The sequence below is a fragment of the Euprymna scolopes genome, chromosome 10, assembly GCF_053919585.1.
Source record: "Euprymna scolopes isolate OS-2025 chromosome 10, ASM5391958v1, whole genome shotgun sequence".
Classification (NCBI taxonomy): domain Eukaryota; kingdom Metazoa; phylum Mollusca; class Cephalopoda; order Sepiida; family Sepiolidae; genus Euprymna; species Euprymna scolopes.
The window spans coordinates 43,823,098-43,836,347 of NC_136491.1; the positions used below are offsets into that span (position 1 = coordinate 43,823,098).

General features: G+C 34.9%; 1 protein-coding gene across 1 annotated transcript in view; it reads left to right on the plus strand.

Annotated features, from left to right (window-relative positions):
- Positions 1-8,603: 8,603 nt before the first annotated feature.
- LOC145285959 (mitochondrial pyruvate carrier 2-like) overlaps positions 8,604-13,250 on the plus strand; it is a 33,352-nt gene continuing 28,705 nt past the window's right edge. The window contains exon 1 of the mRNA XM_080134484.1: positions 8,604-8,950. Coding sequence (XP_079990610.1) covers positions 8,866-8,950 — 85 coding nt within the window. The 5' untranslated portion in view covers positions 8,604-8,865. The remainder of the gene's footprint in view (positions 8,951-13,250) is intronic.

Here is a 13,250-nt window from a genome sequence, read left to right on the forward strand (position 1 = left end):
CCAAGAGCATCGTTGACCAGGCTTGAATTTTTGTGACCCTAAATAGGGGGGCTAGTGGGTACTACACCTTGCCCAAGGGTGACCCAGCACTGCAATGACTAAGGGGTAGTGACATTCTCCCCAAAACCCTGGAGGTCCCGCACCAGGACCTCGATGCCGGATGTAGTTTATTTCACACCCAGGACCAAACAGGACAATTTACCACACTTCGATAAAATAACATTATTACAGTATTCAAAGCCCTAAAAGAATCTGGCTTATACAAGTATAGGTGTGCCTTCTCCAAGTGATGTTACCTCAAGTAATTGCACGAAGCAGGACACTCCACCAGACTAGAGGAATTCTTTAAAACTTACATTATGCACACACCGTACTAATCTCATATCATTTCTTTTCATGCAACTCGTGTCCTCTGGTATCCAATCCGATATTCCTACTGGAAGAATATAAAAGTTAAATTGAGTCTTCGTCATTTATATTTAAAATTTCATATAATAATAAAATAATAACACAAAAAAATTAATTAATAACAGTAATTTAAACGTAGATAAGTATATTTGTGATCCTATCAATGTTGCCCCTCCCCTCAAATGTTAGGAAGTAAAAAAAAAAAGAAAATGGTAACAATATGAAAAAAAAAGAAAAAAAAAAAAAGAAAAGTTTATCAGCAGAACAAAGGTATAGGAAGTTATTCACCAAGACACACAAATAAGGTAAGTGAAAATCTCTATTACATTTTTGGAGGAATTATAAGTGGAGAAAAGCAGCTGTTCCAGAATAAATGTAAGAAATTAAGAAGGAATAAATAATGTACATATACTTTATGGAAACATGCATTTGGAAATGCTATAGGTAATTATTGAAAATATTAATTGACAATCTTAACGCTCTTGCGGTTAGTAATAGTAGAGGTTCTCTGAATTAATTTTAATAACCATACTAGCATCTGCTTCACTTTGTGCTCAATGCAAGGATTTTACTTGCAAGGAAAGAAAAACAAGCAATAGAAATCTTTAACTCTCTGAATATAGATCTATTACGGTCCAGAATAAATAAAAAAATATTTCAACTTTAAAAAAAGAAAACAGAAAGAAAGGAAGAAATTGGATCGTATTTTTCTTCTTTTAATAAAATATTTTGCATCTTTAAACTGTTCTAAAACAGTTTTTCTGTTTATTCAATGTTTTTACATTTTTAATGATGCTTCCAAGAGCTTTAATACTAATTCCTATACCTTTAAGCGAACACACACTAAAAAAGCTCACAAGAAAGTTCGTTTACACCTCGTGCATTTATCAACAACAACAATAACAACAACAACGACAACAGCAGTTTGCCTTGAACTTTAAAAAAAAAATTTTTTTTTTTATTCAATTTTCACCCCAAACAAGGCACAGTGCCACTTGGAAGTAGGGGGCTACTATCGGGGATATAATTTGCGGGGGCATTATGAAGGGAGATGAGTAGCAAGATGTTTGTTCACATTACACTTGAACTTCTGCATATCAGTACAGTTGGGAAAGCAGAATCCCGGAAGGGAGTTCCAAAAACTTGCAGTTCTGAGGAAGAAACTATTGAAGTAAAAGGCTTTCTTACACCTAGGGATCTCTACTGTAAAGGGGTGGGACTTAGTTGCTTGTCGGGTTTGTCAGAGGTAGTCATATTGAGGAGGTACAAGTGCTTGCAGTTCGTCAGAGCATTTACCATTAAAGTATGTGTAGAACAGACAGAGGACCTATCAGGTTGGCGACTCTCTTTTGAACCCTGTCCAGGAGTGAGAGACAAGCAGCAGATGCACCAGCCCAAATGTGACAACAGTACTCCATACATGGGCGAATGGTGGCCTTATAGAGGTACAGGATACTTTCAGGCGTAAGTAATTTTCTAGCACGGTAGAGAGAGCCCACCTTCTTTGCAGCAGCCTTAGCAATGCTCTCAATGTATCTATTCCAATTCATGTTCCCTGTAAACGTTAGGCCGAGGAGTTTAAAAGAAATACTTTCAGGCAATGTATTCTTGGCCATTGCTATTGGTGGTAGAGAAGGTTTCTTGTAGTTATTGAAGGAAACAAGCTTAGTCTCGTCAGTATTGAATGTGACCATCCATTTTTGTTCCCATTCTACTACAGATTGGAAGTCATCCTCTAGTGTTTCTGCCATTTCCTTAGATACGTGTTCATTTGTTTTCCTCTCATGCCTGTTATAGAGAGTGGTGTCATCGTCAAATCTACCCATCTCCAAAACAATTTTATCAGAGTCATTTATGAATATTAGGAATAATAAAGGTCCAAGGATAGACCCCTGAGGTACTCCTGCATTTATATCATATTGTTTAGATGTACGACCGTCGCAGACAACTTGGATTTTTCTCTTACTTAAGAAGGATTTAATTACATTATGTATTCTTCCAGTGATACCATATGAGCTTATTTTCCTTAGAAGACCATCGTGTCATACCCTGTCAAAAGCCTTAGATATATTAAGGGCTACCGCTCTAACCTCCTCTATTTTGTCCAATGAACGGTATATATGTTCAGAGACTACAGTTAAGATATCTGCTGTTGAACGGGCTTGCCTAAATCCATATTGTTTGTTGGTCAGGAGTTTAGCAGCTGTTAGGCGTTGGACTAGGGCTTGATTAACTAAGAACTCAAATATTTTGGCGAAAAGTGTGAGGAGATTAATTGGGCGATAATTTAGTGGGTCAGTTCTTTCACCAGAATTCTTGAAGACTAGTACCACAGAAGCGGTTTTCCAGCAGTCGGGAAAGCAAGATTCGTTAAGGCATTTATTGTAAAGTTTGGAGAGAACTGGAGCAACCTCAGCAGAGCATTTTTATAATAGCACAGCCGGGATGAGATTTGGTCCACATGCTTTTGAGGTGTCTAGGTTTTTTATGATACCATGTACCTGAGAAGGGGTGATTTTCAAATTGTCTAGTGTGGTGTCTGTCTGTAAAGAAAAGTCGGGGAGGGAGTGGTGTGCCGGGTCCAGTGTGGAGTTTGAGGCAAATCGACTGACAAGCAGGTTAGCCTTGTCAGTTGCTATGCAAGCAACCTCATGATTGTTTGATAGTGGGGGAATCGTTGACTGCTCATTATTTACCACACTGTTGTAGATTTTCCAAAAATCACGGGTTTCTAATTTCTGTGCTTCGATGTGTTTTCTGGTGGTTTAAGCTGTCTTAGCTGTCGTTATTACTCTCTTACAATTATTTCTAGCTTCTATATACTTCTGTCGGTTTGAACTAGACATGTCGGTTGAATCTGCGGAACACATGCTGCCTTTGAGCAATAAACCATTGGGGAGAGTGGGGCTTGCTATAGAATTTCCGTCTGGGAATATTTGCTTCAATTGCAGTTTTGAACCATTCAGTGGTCTCATTGGCACACTGTTCCACTGGAAGAGAAAAGATATTTTACCATGGGGCATCTCTGATGAGTTCCCTGATGGATTCCCAATCAGCCTTTTTGTAATACCTCGTTGTTTTGAGTAGTGGGTCTTCAGTTTTAGGGCGAGAATTTAGGGTGATTTCTACCATTACCACAGCATGATCAGCATTCCCGAGTGGGCTGTGGGCATTTGTTGTACAATCATTGGAAACTGTGGTCAGAAATAGATCTAGAAGTGAGGCATGTTGATCTTGCTGGTCTGGGAAACGTGTCGGAAATGTAACCGTCTGAGATAGGGAATGGGATATAGAGAAGCTATGTATTGTGCTACCAGTTATGTCTGTGTAATTAGAGAATCCAAGCCAGTTAGTGTGGTGGACATTGAAGTCACCAAATACATATACTTGTGCACTAGTATCGAGGGAGAGTGCTACATCTAACAACACTGATTTTACTTGTAAGGAAAAAGAGAGAAAAAAAACAGGCAATAGAACTCTTTCACTCTCTGAAGATGAACCTATTACAGTCCAGAATTAATCAGAAATATTTCAACTTTAAAAAAAGAGGAAATAAATAAATTTTTATTCCGTCTTTTAAAAAAATATTTTGCACCTTTAACATGTTCTAAAAACAGTTTTATCTGTTTATTTAATGTTTTTAACTTTAATAGCATTGTCATCCAAATATACTTTATCCATATCTGTATTCTCATTTACCTCCATTTATTTAGTAGTATACTAGCGGGGCTACTCAGCATTACTTGGAGCAAAAGTGTAAAATGTTTCTATCAAAACTTCTATCCACTTCTTTATCTTTCTCTTGTTATCGTCCTGCTCCAATTTAAGGTCAAAGAATTTTTTTTTTTTTCTAAATTTTAGATATTGTTCATCTAGGGCAATGCCAATCAAGAAAATATAAACTTTGTGGGTGTTTCTTTAGAATTTTTCAAGTTTTAGATGAACATACAAACACACACAGACAATGGCTTTTTCTTTCCTAATTAGTACATAACTAGCATGGATACCCGGCGTTACTCAGGTGGACATGAAATTTGTTTTGGACAGAGCTGCTATACTGAGGATATTGAGCAACCCCTAGAAAAGAATGGAAGAAAATTTCGGCAGCCCGTGCACTGGAACCCATCCCTTAAAAAAAAAAAAAAAAATGAATCAAAACAAGTTTTCTTTCAATCAAAATAGCAGTGAGTGCTTATGCAACCAATGAAAAAAAAAATTTAGCCACAGTAGGTAGGCTGGAACTTGAAACACGAAAGAGAAAAAGAAAGGAATAAAGCTAACACATTAGCTGTCACGGCCACAACGACCTATGACGTCATGACACTGCAAAATAACGTTTTTTAAACATACATTCACTTTGCTTGGTGTATGTGACTTGCAAAAATCTCAACGCAAAAACAGACCCCTCCTTGTAAGAAATGGCCCAGTATACTACCACAGAATTAATCTTTTTTTCTAATTTTCAGATATTATGCGCTCGAGAAATGGTACTGGTTTTGACCCAATCCGATGCAGCTGACGAAAGTTTTAACAAGACATACAAACATATATTCACACACACTAACAGACAGGTGAGATTTATATTATAGACTAGCGGAGGTACCTGGCGTTGCCCGGGTGTTTGTAGGTGTGTGTGGTGTTAAATAAAAAAAAAACCGGGCGGGGGGGGGGGTAGGATCGAACCAGAAGCCCTGAGGCGAAGTTTGAAAATAAAATTGGCCAGCCAGAATGAGTTAGTGAAAGATGTTTGAATTTATTTAAGAACCAAATTGACAGGTGCGCGCTCGGAAGTCATCGAGTGTTACGACGGCGATGACGGCCAGGTTTGTTTGTTATAAGCAAAGTAAAAAAAGAAAACAATGTTAAAACTTAAGCGTGCAAAAAACACAAAAAAACTAACGTAAGGTAACGAATGATGAAAACACAAAAAACAACGTAAGGTAACGAATGATGAAAACACAAAAAAACTAACGTAAGGTAACGAATGATGAAAACAGAAAAACGAACATGTGAAAAATAGCTTAAATAAGCCTGTTTCGATATTAATATTTAAAAAATCGGTGGGTACCCGGGTGTTTTTGGGTGTGTGGTTGGGGGTGGATAAGCGAAGTAAAAAAAAAAACAGGAAAACGAACGTTACGTGAAAAATGGCTTAAATAACATTGGTTCAATATTTAAATTTAAAAAATCGAAAAAAAAAAAGAAGACATCTCACACCACGATTCAAACCCAAAACGTTTAGATAATGAACCAATCGACTGAGCTAATGCGACGTACATGAAATTTCTTCAGTTTTTCAACTATTTAAAGTAAATCAGGTCATGACGTCATCTGGCGCATGCGTAGAATCGCTCGTCATCACGAGAAGACCGTTTTTGCTGACCCCCCTCTCGAAAATTGTCGATTTCAAGGTGAAAAAAATGAAAGTTTTTGGCCAATTTTTCGATATTTTTCGAGCAAAGGATGGGGCTTCGATATGATACCGAGTTTGTGAATTTTTGTCGTGTCTGTCGAAAGTGTTTAGCAGATACACAAACATACACACATACATTTTCGCTTTTATATATATAGACAAGCGGGGGTACCTAGGATTGCTTATTCTTAGGATAGAGGATTTTTTTTATGTTTATGTATCATTTGCTATCTCGAGCAAAAGAATATTTTACCTACCCTAGGACGGGTATTATATATGTATGAAATAATTGTACCTTCCCTAGGATAGGTAATTTACAGCACATATATGAAATAATTTTACTTTCGCTAGGACGGGTAATGTGCAACACATATTTAAAAAATTTTTACCTACCCTTAGACAGGTAATGTAAATACATATATGAAACAATTTAACATACTCTCGACAGGTATTGTACAACATATATGAAATAATTTCTCTTTCCACTAAGACCACCATAATTTATTAAAAAAAATGAAGTCATTTTTAGAAGATGGATCATTAGGATTTCCAAATTAATACATAAATACATTGTCTTGGTTAATAATTATGCAATTCTTGCTTCATCATAAATTTCAGCATTTCTGGGTTTCTTTCCTTCCTCACTATCGGCACTTTAATTTTAAGAAAAATTATGTCATTTTTGGAAGATGTCTCAGCAGGATTTTCAAATTAATATGTAAATACATCGACACAGTTAGTCAGTAGACAACTCTTGCTTCATTATAAAATTCCACACTACTGTGTTTCATTTTCTTTTCTCACTACCGACAACAAAATTTTTTTGGAAAAAAGACGCCATTTTTGGAAGATTACTCAGTAGGTTTTACAAATAAATACATAAATACTTTGAGAAACTTAGTGATTAGGCAACCGTTGCTTCACTATAAAATTCCACATTACTGTATTTTTCAACCCCCCTCCTGACTACCAACACTATTTTTATTGAAATGATATCATTTCTTGAACATAACTCAGCAGGTTTTCCAAATAATTACATAAATGCATTGACACGGAGGGTGATTAGACAACTTTTACTTTACCATGAATTTCAATATTGTTATAGTTCTTCCCTCCCCACCACTGACAACATAATAGTAAGAGAAATGATGTCATTTCCGGAATATAATTCTGCAGGTATTCTATATTTTTGGAATATGACATTGTGGTAGATTTCTTTGTGACCCTAAAATGGGCATTACTCCCTCCAGCCTCACCCTAAAAGAGAAAGTTTGGTAATTCCTAGAGAACTCCAAAGCAATTTTAAAAGCAACATAATCATGCTTCTTTCTGCTCACCACTACCACCGTGACGTCATTTCCGGATGATAACATTGAAAATTTAGAAAAATATGGATCACCTCTACAGAAACTGACCCAGTTCAGCTTCACAGAACACCAACAATATATATGAATTAAAGTAATTTTGAGATCGTAAACTGCTTCAGCCATTTCCAGGATTGACTCCATATTCCCCTTCACTGTTAAAAATATAAAGAAATAAAGTAATTTTGAGATCATAAACTGTTTAAGCCATTTATGGGTCTGACTTTATATTCCCCCTTCCCCACTGTTAAAAATATACATAGAATAAAGTAATTTTGAGATCGTAAACTGTTTCAGCCATTTCTGGGACTGACTTCATATTCCTCCTCCCCCACTGTTAAAAATATACATGAAATAAAGTAATTTTGAGATCTTAAATTGTTTCAGCTATTTCCAGGACAGATTTTATATTCCACAACTCTTATTTAATCCTGGACAACTTCAGGTCTTCTACTAGTATATATTTCCACCTATCGCATTTAATCCCGGGCGAGGTCAGGTTTTCTGCTAGTATATATTTCCATCTATTTCATTTTATCCCAGGTGACATCAGGTCTTCTGCTAGTATGTATTTTCATCTATCATCAAATCCCTGGCGACATCAGGTCTTCTGCTAGTATAAATTTCCATCTATCTCATTAAATCCTGGGTGACGTCAGATCTTTAGCAAGTATATATTTCCATCCATCTTATTTAATCCCAAGCAATATCAAGTCTTCTTCTAGTATCTAATAAAGAGAGCTGACGTCATTTTCCGGTGACCAGAATTTTTTTCTATTGTGTATAAAAATACATCGAATATGTTTCAAATTACATAGAAATAACATTGCTTTTTTTTTTTCATAAAATTTAGACCCCTCCATTGCAAAAAAAAGAAAAAACAAACAAACAAAAAGGCCAGTTGGCGCACTCAGAATTACCTTTTTTTAGAGAACTTTTATATATTTTTCATCTGAGTGATTGCTCTTTCCAACGCTGTTCAGTACCATTGAGAAAAGTTTTAGCGAGACATACATACATACACACACACACACACACACACACATACATACATACATACATACATACATACATACATACATACACATAAACAGACAGGTGAGATTTATATAATAGATGACATTGAAAATCCGACTCTTTCCCCTTACTTCCACTGAAAACTGGCGCAGTTGATCCCCAGAGAATGAATAATTTTTTCTAAATTTTATATATTATACATTCAGGGCAACGCTGATCAAGAAAATACCAACTTTGTGAGTTGTTTGTCTTAGCTCGACCTACAAACACACATACACACAGACAAATGCTCTTTATATAATAGAAGCAGGCAGTTCTGTGGCTGACTGTGAATAAAATAAGTTAATAATGTAAGTGTTGAATTACACCATGTTATTCAGTGTGCCATATTTTCTAACTGCGTTTGTGTCGAGAAAGAAGAAGTAAAGAAAAAAAAGAAGAAAAAAAGAACATTGGAGGGGGTAATTTTCCTGAAACCAAAATAATTACTTAATGCTGACAAACGACACTCTGCAGAGATTTTGTTGTGAACGAGGGATTCATTTTACTCTGCTGGAAAAAGAGGGTGCCAAAGTAGGCAACAACACTATATTAGCAAAGCTGGAAATATATTCAATCTTTTCTGGTTCTACTACAATTTTGGATTAATCAAAAATATACAAAATGGCTGCCGCTTATCGATCTGTAATTAAATCCCTTGATAAACTCGTTCCTGCCAAATTTGCACCTCTTTGGAATCATCCGGCAGGTAAACATTTTTTTTTTTTTTTTTCATATTGCCATATCGGCGAGTATTTAATAGATTCAGTTGGTGTCCGGAAAATTGGGTAACGGAAAAAAGGGCACATAAAAAAAGGGCAATTTTACCAAAGTAGAAAAATTGGTCAATTATGGAATAAATATCGATTGAAAGTAAACTTGCAGTGATATGGTTTAAATGTGCTAAGACCTCGCAAATAATATTTAAAAATAAATATTCTAAAGTATTGACGGCTATTTTAGAGAAAATGGAATCGATTTTTAAGTGGTCATTCTAAGAATGTGCTTATTCATAATCTTTTCCAATTATTACAGTTATAAAAAGTAGTAAACTAAAATGCGCTTCTACACTATCAGAACGAAATTTTGTAGTCGATAAATGGAGTTTTTTTTTTATCAATTCTAATAAGTTACAATGTTAGCTTCCAAATTATGCAGTTGAAATTACCGAAAAAAAAACAACTTTAATCGTGTTAGCAGATGAAAAATTGCGGCCATCTTGTTTAAATCGAAACGGAAAATTTGAACTGTCCTGTGTCTTACATAAGCAAATACGATTGTTTTCTTCAAATTCGATTTTCATGATTTTTGGATATAATCATCTTAAAAACACAAGGAATACGTAGATACCATTGTTTTCATGGAGAAATTCAGTATTACAATTTCCGAAATTTCGTTCTGGTAGTGTAGAAGCGCCAATTAAAATACTATCACAAGATTAAATTCATCATAATGCATGTCGGTTTCTTCATAAATAAGTCAAACATTTTCATATTTTGTTAATTCTTTCATGACTATTCAAAATTTGAAAGGAAATTAGTAATCTTGTCAAAATTGGCATTTTTCATGGCCCTTTTTTCCGTTGCCCTTTTTTCTGTTGCCTTTTTCCGTTGCCCAATTTTCCTTAATTCGTTCACTTATATCTCCCCCATTTTGTATGGTTTTCGCCCATATTTTTTTGATAAAATTGAACTTAAATTATATTTTTGTACCAAAATAAAATTCTAATTTTATTTCTAAAGTCTTGAAAATCGAACTTTATGTCAAAATTTTAATCGCTGGCAGCCATGCCATTTTAAATTGTTTGTCTTTTTTTCTTTTATATAGGTTGAGCATACTTTATATATATATATATATATATATATATATATATATATATATATATATATATATATATATATATATATATATATATATAATCTGTTTTGAAATCGAAATTTAGCAACATATATATATATATATATATATATATATATATATATATATATATATATATATAATTACATTTTTACTATAATAATTAAATACCTACAGACACTAGTGTTTCATCCTTTCGGGAATCTTCAGTGCAGGGTGTCACGATTAACACCAGTCGAACGATTCGAACTCGGGAACACAAGACATCTCTGGCTCGATTAGGAAAGACCGTATCCATTCGGTTACCATTAATCGCGTGAAATAACGTTGAATTTAAACATTTTAATTTAAAATGTTCTTTACGTGATCTAATCATTATATGATGATCTACGCATAAGAGCTAAATTGACCGACTTTAATTCAACTGAAAGTGCTCAACGATAAGAAACGAATTTCTTAAAGAGGCTGTCATAATTATTTTTTACTATAATAATTAAATACCTACAGACACTAGTGTTTCATCCTTTCGGGAATCTTCAGTGCAGGGTGCCACGATTAACACCAGCCACACACACACACACACACACACACACACACACACACACACACACACATATATATATATAGGTTGAGCATACTTTCACAAAAATATTTGTTGTTGCTAAATTTTGATTTCAAGACAGATATAGAGAGATACCAGTCTGCAGTGAGTCATCGTTTAATAAGGCCCCTTTTTCTGAAGAAAGGATTGCATGAATCAAAGTAAGATTATGTTGGTCAACATTAGGATATAATACATCCAGAAAAGCAGAAGATAGGTAGGTGGTGTTCGAACCAGTTGAAGATATGTTATCGATAATCAGTCCAACAATGGCTTTGTTGTTGTCCAGCTAGTCTGTGAGGGGGGGGGGGGCATAGGATTCATCTGCCTAGGTATTACCTTCTCTCTTTCAGAAGAATAGCCTAGTATCAAAAACAAAATTAAAAAGTGGTCAAAAAAAAATATAGAACAAATAAATGTTATCAAAGGCAAGATAAGTTATTCTTCTACATAGTTGGATAAGTTTTTAGTGTTTTAAATTATTTTAAAGCGTTTATTTAAAAACAAGTAATGCCATCTGTTACGTTAGAACAAGACATAATTATTGACATTAGAGGGTCACATCTTTAGAATCTCGATAATCGACCAAAATAAAAAATTAAACAATAAATGTTAAGGTAACGTTTATTAGATGGGTTTCTACCTGTATTTTGTTTAATTTTTTTAGTATTTATAGAAATTCCAAAGGTGTAACAGTCCTGGATATGACCTTAAACTATATCCGATGGTGAGACCCCAGCTTGCGGGCTTTGAGGAGTGTGGAGCCACTCTTTAATTGCCATTGCTCCCAGATCCACTCTGACCCGGAGTGGTAATACCTGTTAGGGTCTCAACTATAGATTATATAGAAATTGACTTGAAAAAAACAAATATATTCTATTAAAAATTTTTTTTCTTCAAATTCACTGGATTCGGCATTAAATAACCTGAAAAGGGTTGATATGCCGTAAAACAAAAACAACCAACCAACCAACCAAAGGTGTGACCCTCTCATGTCCGCCATTTTTTCTTGATGATTTGAAGAAAATTATTAAACCTGTTCCGAACATGGAGGAAAGGGGGCTTGATTTACCCTACTCTTAAGGAAATAAATGAAAAGGCTGTTTCATTGTACTAATTGATTGTTCGGCGACTGCTCAGCCATTTCATGTCTGTTCCGTAAAGTGAAATTGGAAACATTTCGGTCGATATGTGTCCCCCCCCTTTCCTACAGAACTACCAGTATTTAATTTAATTATTCAATTCTTCACATTACTAAATAAATTATTATATATATAATAGCAGTTCAGCCCGGCTTTGCTTGGGCCCTATGTACTGTTCATAACTTCATGTGCATATGTATATATATATATATATATATATATATATATATATATATATATATATATATATATATATTAAAAAGTCTGACTCATGTCCAAGTAACCTACATCTAAAATTTCAAATGTTTAGACTCAAAATTGGCGGAGGAGTTTGGTAGAGTCTGCAAAGGTCAACTCTTTCAGCTTTGACCTCTTGGCAGCCAAATTTTCACCTAAAAACTGATCAAAAAGCTTGCTGCATGTCTGGATACCCTTTATGTAAAATTTCAAATGTTTAGACCAAAAATTGGTTGAATAGTTTGCTAAAGACTGCAAAGGTCAAATCTTTTAAACTTTGACCCTTAGCAGCCAAATTTCAGCCCCAAACCGATTAAAACGCTTGTCCTATGTCTGAATACACTTTATGTAAAATTTCAAATCTTTACACCAAAAATTGGCCGAGTAATTTGGTAGAGACCGCAAAGGTCAACTCTTTTTAAAACTTTGACTCCAATTTTGACCCCTTAACATTTATTATTTTGGGCTTAAATCAGATTAAAAGTTTGATCCATGTCCAAGTAACCCACAACTGAAATTTCAAGTGTTTAGACCCAAAATTAGCGGAGGAGTTTGGTAGAGTTTTCAAAGGTAAATCGTTGAACTCTGACCCCTTGACAGACAAATTTCTGGCCGAAAAAACGATTAAAAAGATTTTCCCAAATCTCAATACCCCTTACGTCAAATCTCGAGTCTGTAGACTGAAAATTAACAGAAATAGTTTGGTAGGGAAATGTACACATACAGACACATACACACACACACACAGGCAATTTCACTTATATATATATATATATATATATATACGCCCCCCCTCTTTGGGTAGAGCACTGTCGTAAATAATCTCACCCGCTACTAAATTGGCTGAAAATGCGAAGCTCGTTGTTTGTTTGTTTACGAACAGGCGATTTGAGCACTATAAAAGTGGTGGCGGGTGTCTATTTAAATAGACATTCCGACGAGTTATTTACGGGTGTCGATTCCATGGTCGAGTGGGAGAACTGCCGACTGTCAACACGACGGTTCTAGGTTCAATCTTGGCTTGGGAGAGATGTTAGTCTAGCGGCACTGATGAGTTGTGATACAATGAAACAGGACTGTATGTCGATGACTACAAATATATATATATATATATATATATATATATATATAACAGGCTAGCGTGTGTGTTATTTATTTTGTGTGTCACGCTT